This window comes from Teleopsis dalmanni, chromosome 2, assembly GCF_002237135.1.
Source record: "Teleopsis dalmanni isolate 2A chromosome 2, ASM223713v2, whole genome shotgun sequence".
NCBI classification, from domain to species: domain Eukaryota; kingdom Metazoa; phylum Arthropoda; class Insecta; order Diptera; family Diopsidae; genus Teleopsis; species Teleopsis dalmanni.
Window position 1 is genome coordinate 41953084 of NC_051847.1, and position 13306 is coordinate 41966389.

Consider the following 13306-nt stretch of genomic DNA (forward strand, 5'->3'; position numbering starts at 1 on the left):
ATAATATGTAAACAAAATAGCAATTTCCCACGATAACAGCAGTTCTGATATATAGTCTTATATCTGGAAATAAAATAAAACAGAATGGGTATCATTTTACATTGCATGTATATTTTTTTTATAACAAACAGTTTATTCTTGTTAAATTATTGTAAAATCAAAGTCCGTCTTCTTTGCAATTAATCTGTAGTCCGTTAGTCTGTTTATGTTCTTATATTACAAATAATTCAAGGACATTATAATAACAAAACTAATATATTTATATGTTTAGTAAAATAATAAATTTGTAAAAAATAGTAAAATATGATTATAAAAACAAAATTACAAAATATATACAACTGGATTCAATAAGTACGTTTATGCAATAAACATATGTACAAATATTTTTAAACAAATAATAAATTTATATTACCTTACATTAAGGGTTTCGAATTAGTCTCTAACTATTTTAATTGCTTTCTTATTTATTTTTTATACATTGTTTTTAAAGTTTTATTTTGCTTGCAAAATATTTGGTAAATTTAAATTTAATGTATAAATAATATAAATTAATATAAAATCTACTAAACTAATTAAAATATAATATTTTAATAATATAAATAATCATATAACTTAACGTAGTGTTACATAAATTAAATTATAATCTCTTTAAATATATAAATTAATATTATATTATCTTAAACAAATAAATTAAAATATAATCTTTTAAACACATTAAATAATATCTATTACATATATAATTTAATACATAAACTATTATAAAAACATAAACATATCAATTACTATATAATCTCTTTAACTTATTAATTGATATATAACTTATTGAAAATATAAATTTACAAATATAAAATCTATTTATTTATATTTGTTTTGTGTTATAAAATATATAACTTTTTAAGTAGTATAAAAGTTTATAAATATATATAGTCATTTTTATATAACATATATACTACTTTTATATAATATGTACATATATTTATATAATATATAATGAGCTCTTACTACGTACACATTAAGACTAGATTGTTAACATTTACATAGCATAATTTCCAACAAAGAAATTAATTAAATAAATATATTGTTTTCTTAGAAATGTGTTTAAGAATGCTAAAAATATTAAACATTATTTTCAAAGATTATAAAACACAATAAAAAACTGCTTACTTAAAAACTACTACTTATACTTATAATTATAAATGATACTTAATAGCATCTACTAAGCAATAGGGAGACAAATTAAACTATTTCAAACTTTCTTAAGTATAGTTTTCTTTAACAGTATGCCATGCGCTGCTGGAACGTTTGAGTTATTACTTAAAAGCGTCGAAGGCTTTGGCGTTACTGTTGCTAACACTGGCATGGAACTTGTGTTTGAAGACACAAGTTTAATATTCATTCCGTTCGACTTAAGTTTATTAATTATTTCTAATGTTTGAGCGGATGCTTTTCCTTCGGGTTTGGTTGAGTTTTTGGTATCTATTTTAGTGGTGCGTTTAACTTTTAAGCCTAAGGTTTGTAATTTATTTAAAATTTGTTCAGTTTCTTTTTGCTTTCCTTGGTTTCCACTTGTGGCACTTGTGACTGTGTTAGTTTTAATGAGATTCTTATTTGAAGTTGGTGTGCTCAATTGAATGGATTTATTTTGGGTTTGCTTTTTGTTCAAATTGGATTCTTCTTGAAAAGTACCCACTTGATACGTTTCAAGTTTACTGACTGTATTCGTTCCTACTTTGAACTCTTCAATAGTTTTACATTTCACACCTGCTGAAGTATTTTCAATTTTACGACGCTTTGGAATTGGTGATAACTGATATGACAATGTGCTACTAACAGTTTCTGTTTTTTCCTTTGCTGTTGGTAATATCTTATTCGAATTTTTAGCGTTAGCTGGTACTGAAATACGATAACGTTGGTTAATAGCTTGTGTTCCTGATTTATTAAAATTGGATTTAGCATTATTTGTGGATGTTACAGTTTTTACAATAGGTGCACTTGTGGTTGCATTTGATTTTACTGTGCCTGCACCTTCTTTTGGACAAACCTTAACATCTGGCGCCACTTGTAACACTTCTAAAAACGGTGATGGTTTTGGCTTTTCTGGTACTACCATAGGTGGTTTATCCAAAACTAAACGTCTCTTTGCACGCTTGTCCACTGGTGTTATTTTCGATTCCACCAAATTTGACTTAGCAACCTGCATTTGTTTACCAGATGGATTTTTTTGTGGTAGAGTTGGTAATTTTTTATTCTTTGTTGCAATACACGTCGATGTGTTATTTTTAACATTTTCTTTAAATTGCACAAAAGGTGTTACTTCTTGTACAAGTTCACTGTATTTTTTTGGGTCTCTTGTGCATTGATTATTATTCTGCGTTGATGTGGGTAGCTCACTATACCAGCGTGAATCATGTAATTCCTCATCGATATCAATAAGCGCCATTAAATTGTCACAATTGCCATTGCTTGTTACTGCGTACGTTGTTTCATTGTTCAGTTTTTGTACGTCTTGGTAGTTGTATATAAATAGCTAGAACAGAAATTTTTCTTAGAAATGCATCTACTTTAGAATTTCATAAGTTACCTCATTTACACCATTATCTGTTTTTTGAAACAAATGTTCACTCTTCTTACTATTATAGATTAATTTTAAATTTGTTTGAAAAAAACGTTCAAGTCCTGAACATTCTTCCAAATGCACACGAAATTTATTGATGCTATCGAAGTCTTTATGACAATTTGTACATAATATAAAAAGTTCACCATTTTGGTTCATTAAAACTCTACCGAAATAGATGCAATGTTGCGTTTGCAACATTTTAATAAATAATATAATTAATATTGTTATTCAAATACACTTGATTCAAACAATTGCAACTGATAGATAATTTTGTGTTTACAATATTTGAGAGAGCGACGCTACATATTTTAGTTAGCCGCTGTAATAATAAATCAGCTGTTCAGGTTGTGTTCCTTATATTAGCTCTTTTACAATCAGGGGTTGTAAATTGTGCAATGAACATGGACTTTTTTTATGTCATTATTTACAATAAATATATTCATAAATAAAATATAAATACATTTATGGTATATTTATTAATTTTTAAATAAAATATTTATTAAATAAATTTTAAGCAATAAAAAATTAACCATAATTGACAAAAATGACATTGCCTTATGCTTTATATTACAATAAGACTTGGTACTAGAAATGTTCTCACTAAAATCGGTACTTAGTAGATAGATAAATAGTATTTAGTAATTTAAAGAATTTAAAAAAAATCATTTCTGACATAATTTTGTATAATTAAAAAATAAAAGTTTAGCTTCTGTATGTTTATAGCCGCATAACTTGAATAATAACCAATGGGTTGATTGAAATTTTTGGATAGCGTTACATTTCTATATAAAATTGTTTTTATATACTTTTTATTTTGAAATTCTAATTAAATGTTTAGCAAATTTTTAACAGTATACATTAAATATATAACACATCTTTTCCACACATATTTTTTTATTATCAAAATTTTCTTGAATTTTTTAATGATATATTTTCTCTGTATATCTACATACATATGTATGTATGTCCATTAAAATATTATTAGGAAGGTTTAGAAACAAAATTAGTTTATTTATTAAAAATAATAATTTGAATATAAAGTTTTATATTAGTGCTTCGAAGCAATGACCATCTTACTGCTTAAGCTCGAGTATATTCGAATTCGAATATTTGCATCGAAGACTTTAAATATTCGAAAATACTCGAGCTATTATATTAAATAAAATAATTCAAAAAGTATAAAGTATTATTAAATACATCATATCATATTAATGATATTAATGCTCAATGATATATATTTTGTTTATTACCAGTGGCGTAACTACATTTTTTAGGCCTATAAGCAAATTCTAACTAAGGGGCCCCTACTAACATCTTTTTATACCCTTTACACGAAAAAGAGTAAAAAGCGTAAGGTTTGACAAGATATTCGTTACGCATTAAAAGAAACGTCGGAAATACCATAAAGTAAATATCAGTATAGTATATACGTACTTTTTCAGTTCAAACTACTTTCTCAGCTTTTGAACTCTTCGAATGAAACTTTACACACATACTTTTCGGAAGCGAACTCTGTTCACCATTTGATTTAATTGAAATTGGACTACTATTTCTTATGGCTGCCACATAAACTTAACAATCGGACATGAAGTTTCTCCGTTTTTAATAAAGGTATTCGAATGAAATTTAGTATATACTGTACTGATATTTGCATAAGACAACGTACAAAATTATATTCAAATGGGTTTAAATCTGGATATAGCTTCCATATAAACTCTCGATTCAGACACATATTTTTCTTAGAAAAACTTTTTTATTTTATAAATAGGTTTAACATTTTATTTGAAGTACATATATATTATGTACTTTAAATTTAAAATTTAAGTATCTTTTATAAAATGCAATATGGAGTCGGTGCAATATGGAGTTATTCCAACAAAAAACGTTTCGTCCCACTTTTGCGAATTTATTAAAAATAAATACAATGAATACCTTAATTTATAATGGGCCCCCCTAAATTCGGGGGCCCGAAAGCGTTGCTTCTAGTCGCTTCCCTGTAGTTACGCCACTGTTTATTACAAATATGCATCACAGCAAATGGAGCACCATATGAAATTAGAACATATTCGAACGATTCGATATGGTCGAGTAAAATACTTGAAGGTTTATAATTCGAAGCTTGAATTATATTTAAAGCACTAATTCTCTACAAACTTGGCCAAACCCATAGATTTGCAAGAAAACTGGCGAAGGATGCCCCAAAGATTTTTAATCTATTCGTTCGACATAATTAGACTCTGACAATGTATGTAAAACACGGACTCCTCTTATTTTTAAAATTCACAATCACGGCAAATGTCTTAACACGGTAGATTCATTCCCATAGCAGGTCTTGTAAGTAGGTAGTGATTTATCAGGAACGATGTCGTAGTGCTGAGTAGACTTCGCTTTGGTTAAAGTAGCTGACTTTTACATTTTTTGTCCAATTTGTACCTGATCGATTTACATCGGGAAATTTGTGGATTGAACAATCTATGGATTTTTATAGTTTAAGCTTTTTATTAAACACACAATTTGTTTATATATTTTTATTAAAAACATATGCTTTATAAGTAAATGCTTATATTTATAAATATAAACATATATAAACTTAACATATAAAAATATTTAATTATTCAAATATTTAACCAAAATACGACTCTTTTCTTTACAAATTCGCAAAAAGTTAACTATTTTATTGTTTTTATTTTTTTTTGGTAAAACGGGGACCACCAAAGTTTTTGCCTTTATTGAACTTATTTCCTCCTGCTTTATTTGTTAATTTTACTGAACTGGTCTTCTTTTTCGATTTAACCTTCGACATCTTCTTATGACGATTTGCCTCAGACCTTAAAAAAATATAGAATATATATTTATATATATTATAGTTAGTTACTTTGCAATTCAATTCTTTACGAATATTTTTTTCTTCTGCTTAAATCTAAGTTATAGCTTAAATGTTGTCAACTTTATATATTATAACAAGTATAATATATAATTATACATATATCTTTATACAATATATTTAACATTGCCTACCTTAAACGTAGTGCACCACTACGACTCACGTCTGTTAAATCATTTGTGAATGCTGACTGACCACCACGTGCTTTATTTTTATTTCTAGACTTTTGTGAGAATGTGGGAGTTTCGACAACTGAACTCAATTTTCCGGGCCGTGTACGTATTTTCGCTAATTTGGCACGAACCAATGAAACTTTTTCAATTTCTCTCATAGCTCTTTCTTTTGCCAACTGTTCGGGTGTTTTTTTTCTAGGCTCCTCTTTCTTTTTCTTTTTTGCATTGAGTTCTTTCACTGGTGGACCATCTTCACCATCTCCACCATATTCTGCACGTTTTCTTTTTCCACCTTTAGTACCTTTTTCAGTTATCTTTTTCGCCGATTGCTCTTCAAGCGCTAAACGTGCCTTTTCTTCTTCCCTTTGCTTTCTGGTTTGGAACCACTGACGGAATTCTGGTTTATCGCCCATTAACTTTCGTTCTGTTTTTGAAAGTTGCTGCTCCATTTTTGCAATTTGACGTTCAGCTTGCTCTTCATCAAGTATATTCTCTAAATAAAAAATAAATTTACAATAATGAATTGTAATAACTAAATATTTTAGGAATTTATGGTGGCTTACGTATCTCTGGCTCTAGTTCTGTAAGTTTTCTGCGATACTTCTCAATTATTTCTGGTGGAATTATTCTATTCTTAACAGAATTTTCTGCATTTTTAATAATATCCTTTACAATTTTACGTTCCTTTTCACCAGCTAACGACACCGATATACCAGCACGTCCAGCACGTGCTGTACGACCCACACGATGTATATAATGTTCGGTGGTTATAGGCATTACAAAGTTAATAACTGTTTTTACACCCACAATATCTAAACCACGCGCAGCGACATCCGTAGCAATCAGCACATCTATTTGCTCATCTTTAAACTTTTTTAGTGATTCCAAACGCTGTTGTTGTGTCAGATTACCATGTAGTTCACCAGCACGTATTCCCAGTAGGCCGAGTAATATATGCAACCGATGTGCTTGTTTCTTTGTTTGCACAAAGATCATGCAGTGATCGTGAAAGGTACGACATATTAAACTTGCCAATATTGGTTCGCGATCACCTTCTTTATCTTCTCTAATGCGTATAAATTCCTGGCGCAAGTTGAATGCAACTTGCTGGTTATTGTTTACGAAAACCTTAACTGGTTTAACGAGAGACACAGCTGCAAGATCTTTAACCTGTTCACTCATTGTGGCAGAGAAAAGCATTGTTTGACGTGTCTTAGAACAAGAATTTATAATTTCTTTCATTTGTTCAGCAAAATATTCATCCAACATACGATCAGCTTCATCAAGTATAAGCACCTAATAATATAAGTTTTATTAATAATGCTTAAAATAATATGTATAGAAAAAAGTATGCAGTATATATCAGGTTATTCCTCCTACGAGGAATAACAGCGCTAAGCATCCTCACATTGCTAAACAAACCAGGTTCAAAAAATGAGTAAGTTTGATAGCTTCAGAGCGCAAGGTTTATCTTCACGTGTAGTTTTTAATATTTTAGAAAAATAAATTCTGTAATGTTATTACCTCAATTGAATCCAAACTAAAACTTGGCGTATTCTTAATATGATCAATCAAACGACCAGGTGTAGCAATGACTATATCAGGATTTTGACGTAATATAATTTCTTGTGCTTTTACATCTAAACCACCAATAGCTAAACCGACATCAATGGTAGTAAATTGGCATAATTGCTTCGTAACTTGGTAGACTTGTGCACCCAATTCACGCGTGGGTACAAGCACAAGCACACGTGTTATCGTTTTATTATTCATTGGACGATAGAGTAAACGTTCAAGTGTTGGTAGCATATAAGCCGCTGTTTTACCCGTACCTGTTGCAGCGCAACCACATATATCTCGTCCGAGTAATGCAATTGGTATTGTGGAAGCTTGTATAGGTGTAGGATAAATATAGCCAAGTACACCTATTGCACGCATTAATGGTCGTGATAAATTCATTTGATAGAATGAAGTAATGGTTTCATTGTTATCAATGCTCTCTTCAAATTGCATTTTTTCACCCTCATCTTCTTCGTCAACATCGCTTCCAGTCTTCTTCTTCTTCTTTTTAATTTGTTTCTTTTCACGTAAACGTAAGTTATCATGCTTCAATTCGTCATCTGATACGTGTATCTAAAAAGTATCCTTTAATAATATATCATTTACTGTGTTTAGTAGTTTTACCTCGTCATCGCTCTCCTCTTCACTTTGTTGTCCATTAGTACCACGACTTTTCAAGCGTTCAGCAATTTTGTCATCTGTTTTTGTTCTTGCCTTACGTTTAACATATTTCATTAAATCATCCCAGGTGTCTTGATTGTATTCCTTAACGGAAGACACAAACTCAAAACCTTTATCAAAGTCAGTCTCTTTCTTGTGACGTTGCTTAGTTGGTTGATACTGTAAATTTACATTTATTTAATATCAATTAGTTTTAAACATTTATTTTATAGGTTATTTTAGTGGCTTTGTTTATGAAATTGATTTTGCATATACCTCCACTTCAGCATCCGAGTCATCAGAAAAATTTTCTACCTCGGCATCTTCTTCGATTGTTCCTATTAAATCTATAGATTTTGTTTCCACCATTGTTCAATTTTAATAATTATTTATAATGGCACAAAACAATCAATCCGCTTTACGTTTCAAAATGTGCCTTCACGTGGTAATGAAGAAATGTTTAGAATGAGAAATAAAGAAAACATCAAAAAATGAACAATACCACGTTGATATAGATGAAACACTTTATAATAAATTTGAAGATTCAAATGAAATTAGTTAAACGTAGGACGTGTGCGAGTTAGGCTAAGTTGTGTTCTAAATGAGGGAAATTCTAAGTTGTGCGGATAATGTAGTGATGTGTCGATACGTGTTGATAAATGGCTAAATGTGTGCAGTGCAAAAAATAACAAAAAAAAATTCCTTATTTGGTTTATTTATTTGAACCTTATTTTGGTTCAACTTAGCCTAACTCGCACACGTCCGTAATACCTAATAATTATGTTTCCGCTTGTCTCAATTAGGCATTTTTGCTCAATAAGATCGCTAAAAGGATAATTTAGCATTATAATTTAGATAATTATATGCAATACAAAGAGCTTTCATATAAATGAGCTCATTCTAAATAAATTAACTGATTTAAGGCGGAAAATATTGAATGCAACACTTGAAAATAAATTTCCCATAAGGGAAATTACCAAAATTGAAATATATATTATGGTCGTGTGCGGGAAATATTGAATAATATAAGCAGAATGATTATTGAGTATGGTTAATGTGTGGGATTAACCATGTACCAATGATATGGTACTAAATTATTTGTTTAACTCATGTAAACAGTGTTGATAATCGTAAATAAACAAAAAATTAACTTTATTAACTAAAAAAAAGCAACAATACATCAATTCATGTAGAATAGAGCAAGTATCTGTATTAGTATCACGCACGGACCTAGTAAGTTTTTTTTATGTACTATAAATAACAACATATTTACATGTTATAAATATCTTTTAAATATCCAATTCATAAATTCTTATCCTTCAATTAATAAAATTCATATATAAGAGATATAATGCAATAAATTTTTTCTGAGAAATAAAGCGTTATTTTCTTCCTATTCTTGTTTAAGAACTCATACTCCCGTATTCCAATTATAGACCCTATTCTTCATAATACGGTGTTTACACTAGCACTTACAATTGACTCGACTTTGAGATTGCCATATTAGATTGAAGTATTTGCACTATAAATAACATATGTATTTATATATTTATTCATCAAAAGTACCCAAACGTGGCTCAATTTTGAAATTGCTATATGAAATTTTAGGGTTCACACCATGAATTGGTTACCATGTTTTTTCAAAAGGATATGTTTTTATATATCTATCCTACCTATCATAATACGGTGTTCGTTCTAGCACTCAAAGTTGACTAAATTTTGTAATTGCCATTTTAAATTGAAATGTTTACGCTATGATTACTAGTTCTATAAATTAGTTAATTATCATAATGAAGAGTAACTTTGATGTGCAACTCACGTTATCTTACGTTGTCTATGACATTTAATTATTGCAAATAACTAACAAAAGCAACAGAATATAGACCTATTATGTACTCGAAAACTAGAATAGATTACCTATTTGCAGTAGTCATGCGTTTTCCAAAGGGTTTATATGCAAAAAAAGTCATTTTTGGTAGTGCTTTTGTATCTTAATATTATATTCCCTTATACCCCCTGAAAATATCACCGCCGATATAGTAACATGTTTCTGACGTTTGAAATCAGTTTAATATTATTTGCATTCTTTTTTACAGTGTATAACAAAACTAAATTCAAAAACTGTTTTTGTACTAAATCATTTTTATTAAAAATGTTTAAAATATTTTTCTGAATGTTAAAAAAACTATTAAATATTTTGCAAATGTATTGTCTTACAACTTAATATAAAATGCATTATTTTAATTCTTAAAACTTTTACTTTAATATTTGATAAAGTAAAACGGAAACTTAAAACTAAGAGCAATTATTTTAAATCTCTAGGAAATGAAAGATATTGATAAGAAAAAAAAACTATCTGCACTTATGAGCCTACGTTCTTTGGTGGCGGCCTGTAGACGCCCACAACTACAGCATGGTCTCTTTCGTATGGCTCTAACGTAATCTGTTCCTGTGGTTTCAATTTGTCTGCTTGCATTTTTTTGACTTCAGCAGCGAATACAGCTTCGGGTTGAGCAGTGGAATCTATACAGGATGCTTTAATTGATATGACAAAATGTCCACCGTTTTTAAGGAAATGTTGAGCATTCAAAGCAACAATACGTCCCTGATCGGGTTGTGCTACATCAGCGAAAATTGTATCGACCATACCAACAAGCATGCGATACTTATGTGGATGTCGGGCGTCTTCAATTATGGGTATAATATTTGTACGTTTCTTTGCTACATTAATAAGATCACGTCCGGATCGATGTGAGAATTCAACAGCATACACCAAGCCATCAGGACCAACAATATCGGAGACGTGTGAGACGGTAGTGCCAGAAGCTGCACCCAAATACAATACTTTTGAGCCAGGTCCCATGTGAATTTTGTCCACACCACCAAGTATAGCAGCAGCTAATTTCGAACGGAATGGATTCCATACTCTGTATTCAATTTTCTCGCCATTTCCCTGAAATCAACAATTTTTGGTTTAATTTAATTAAAGCGAAAAAATTAAAAATTTTATTATTATATATTTCTTAATCAGTTGCGCATAAATTTAAACACCTATGGCCGAAAACTATACAAATGACCTCGAGTCATATAGTTTCGGAACACATAGGTGCTTCATGGCCACATTTCGCCATGTTCTATACCCCTGCACGTACTCATCATTTTAAAGAAAACTATATTTTATGTTTAAATATTAACTTACCTCAACAGATATTCTTTTTTCACCATAGACTTCGGAGCCAGGCACAAAATTTTTTGTAACCAATGCATCTTCTTTGCCATGTGCAACAAAAACGCCTTCATGACGATGTGGTTCAATAACAACTGTTTTGCCTCCTTTGAAGCCACCACCTCCGCCGCCACGGCCACCACCACCACGTCCTCTTCCGCCTCCTCCACGGCCACCACCTCCGCGACCGCCAAAACCACCACGGCCACCACCACCACCTCTACCACCAAAACCTCCACGGCCTCTATCACCGCCGCCACCACCACGGCCACCGCCTCTACCACCAAAACCTCCACGGCCTCTATCACCACCGCCTCCACCTCTACCACCAAAACCACCACGGCCTCTATCACCGCCGCCACCACCACGGGGAGAAAATCCTATAATTAAATTCAATTATAATTTTATTTCCTGTGCACCACAAATAGGTTATAAAAATTAATTTAGATATTTATATTATGAATATTCAATCTTATTTTTATTTTAATTTATGTTTTCACAAGTTTGTTCTTCCGTACCTGGTTTACCCATAATTAGTTTAATTCAATTTATTTAAAAACAATTTGTATGAAAACTTGAAAAATAACACACGCGGCGTGATGCGCCACCAAAGTTGACAGAATTTGAAATGCGTGTAATGAAGAACTGAGCAAAAACACGTGTTGGACCTCTGCTGAGGTTGGGAACACTGTTTTTGTACACAAAATCTATTGTGAATTGTTTTTCACATATTGTTAAAATAAAAAAATAATAAAATATATGCGATATGTATTTATTAAATATTATTATTATTATTATTATTATTATTGTATATTAAGTTAATTAGTCAATTGCTTTATCATTATCATCAACTTACTATGTCTATGATGACAATAGACTATAGTCGAAATATCGGCTCAAATAAAAATGTTTAAAAAACAGAAAAAAATGTTGAAAGTATATTATTTAACTACTGACAATTAGCCCATTAAAAAACAAAATCATTATTAAATTATTTTATACTAATTTGGCTTGTGTTCAATCTTTTGACTTTTAACTGAAATTGATTTAGAAAACCAAAACTTATATTTAAAAAAAACCAATTAAACATTATTTTTAAAATAATAATGTTGATTTAAAGCAGTTATAAACAATAGATTTTTTATTATTTTAAATTTAATAAATTTTATAAGCCCCTTTTGGCATACGGTTTTGGTAGAATGTTAAAATTTTTTTTGGACTCTAGAACTTTTTGTTAATGAGATATATGCTAGCATATCTATTATTATTAGTAATTATTATTATTAATTATTATAGTTGTCTGTTTATTTATACACTCTTAAAGGCATTTTAAAGTGACTATATAGATTATAATTTCAATAAATTTACCGATACTGAAAAAAACACCATTTTTAATAAAAATGCTATGCACTCTAGAACTTTCTGTTAATGAGATATATGCTAGCATATCTATTATTATTAGTAATTAATATTATTAATCGTTATCATTATTTGTTTATTTATATACTCTTAAAAGCTATTTCAAGTAATTATATATATAATAATTTATAATTTAATTTTAGGTAATTAATTTACCGATACTGAAAAACAACACCATCTTTAATGGAAATGCTATTCTCCTTGATCACTAAAGATGAGAATTGATTAAAAAAAAGTTATTAATAATTATTAACAGTTTCATAAAATATGTATTTAAATTTATTACCGTTGTAGCTTTAAGTTTCTTAAATTATAGCAAGAGATCCAGCCTTGTGTTATATACGCTAGAATTGCCTAAGTATGCAATAAGTGAATAAAAGAAAAAGCAATTCTTAAGTGAAAAGTTTTAAATGTATTGCTTCAGTTAATATCTTTCAGTTTAAATATTTATATTTTGTTTAATTGTACCAATTTAAATCATTTAGACAAACAAATCATGTTGAAAAAAATTCAGTGCAATCTTTTTTGAAAAGATAAGAAAAGGAAAGAAAAGATTTTTAGAAATTGACACAATTTCTGCTTTGAGACAAAATTTGTAAAAATAGCTGTGCTCAACAACTGAGTTTCAATATTTTCAGAAATAATTCATAAATACATAAAACAACCGTAATATACCTACTTGATAAAATATATTAAAAAGTCATAAATACAACCCTGTATGTTAATAAATGTTTATTATTTTACCAATTTGTGATTAAATAGTATGT

General features: G+C 29.5%; 3 protein-coding genes across 4 annotated transcripts; all 3 read right to left on the minus strand.

Moving 5' to 3' along the window:
• Window positions 1-1228: 1228 nt before the first annotated feature.
• Window positions 1229-3023, minus strand: LOC119680976. Its single transcript, XM_038094026.1, has 2 exons — window positions 2582-3023; window positions 1229-2527 (listed from the first exon to the last, which is right to left on the minus strand). The coding sequence occupies exons 1-2, from the start codon at window positions 2813-2815 to the stop codon at window positions 1247-1249; spliced, it is 1515 nt and encodes a 504-aa protein (XP_037949954.1). The 5' UTR covers window positions 2816-3023; the 3' UTR covers window positions 1229-1246.
• A 2210-nt stretch (window positions 3024-5233) lies between these two features.
• On the minus strand, window positions 5234-8359 carry LOC119681066 (probable ATP-dependent RNA helicase DDX27). The gene is made up of 6 exons (XM_038094136.1): window positions 8171-8359; window positions 7859-8074; window positions 7199-7807; window positions 6238-6970; window positions 5636-6167; window positions 5234-5445 (listed from the first exon to the last, which is right to left on the minus strand). The coding sequence occupies exons 1-6, from the start codon at window positions 8261-8263 to the stop codon at window positions 5301-5303; spliced, it is 2328 nt and encodes a 775-aa protein (XP_037950064.1). The 5' UTR covers window positions 8264-8359; the 3' UTR covers window positions 5234-5300.
• Window positions 8360-10098: 1739 nt separating this feature from the next.
• Window positions 10099-12888, minus strand: LOC119683298 (rRNA 2'-O-methyltransferase fibrillarin). Of its 2 annotated transcripts, XM_038096942.1 has the most exons (4): window positions 12826-12888; window positions 12696-12747; window positions 11094-11500; window positions 10099-10847 (listed from the first exon to the last, which is right to left on the minus strand). In XM_038096942.1, the coding sequence occupies exons 2-4, from the start codon at window positions 12715-12717 to the stop codon at window positions 10257-10259; spliced, it is 1020 nt and encodes a 339-aa protein (XP_037952870.1). In that variant the 5' UTR covers window positions 12718-12747; window positions 12826-12888; the 3' UTR covers window positions 10099-10256. The 2 variants fall into 2 exon arrangements, with proteins under 2 accessions (XP_037952870.1, XP_037952871.1); XM_038096943.1 differs by lacking the exons at window positions 12696-12747; window positions 12826-12888 and adding an exon at window positions 11639-11760.
• Window positions 12889-13306: the final 418 nt, after the last annotated feature.

What these genes read in the sequence shown, in the direction of transcription:
- LOC119680976 (XM_038094026.1), bottom strand. Translation starts at nt 2,815, where the DNA reads ATGTTGCAAACGCAACATTGCATCTATTTCGGTAGAGTTTTAATGAAC. An exon ending in CAGATAATGGTGTAAATGAG is followed by an intron (nt 2,528 to 2,581) that starts GTAACTTATGAA and finishes TTTCTGTTCTAG; the next exon opens with CTATTTATATACAACTACCA.
- LOC119681066 (XM_038094136.1), bottom strand. Translation starts at nt 8,263, where the DNA reads ATGGTGGAAACAAAATCTATAGATTTAATAGGAACAATCGAAGAAGAT. An exon ending in AAGAGGAGAGCGATGACGAG is followed by an intron (nt 7,808 to 7,858) that starts GTAAAACTACTA and finishes GATACTTTTTAG; the next exon opens with ATACACGTATCAGATGACGA. An exon ending in AGTGGTGCACTACGTTTAAG is followed by an intron (nt 5,446 to 5,635) that starts GTAGGCAATGTT and finishes TATTTTTTTAAG; the next exon opens with GTCTGAGGCAAATCGTCATA.
- LOC119683298 (XM_038096942.1), bottom strand. Translation starts at nt 12,717, where the DNA reads ATGGTGTTGTTTTTCAGTATCG. An exon ending in GGTGTTGTTTTTCAGTATCG is followed by an intron (nt 11,501 to 12,695) that starts GTAAATTAATTA and finishes ATTTAATTATAG; the next exon opens with GATTTTCTCCCCGTGGTGGT. An exon ending in AAAAAAGAATATCTGTTGAG is followed by an intron (nt 10,848 to 11,093) that starts GTAAGTTAATAT and finishes TGTTGATTTCAG; the next exon opens with GGAAATGGCGAGAAAATTGA.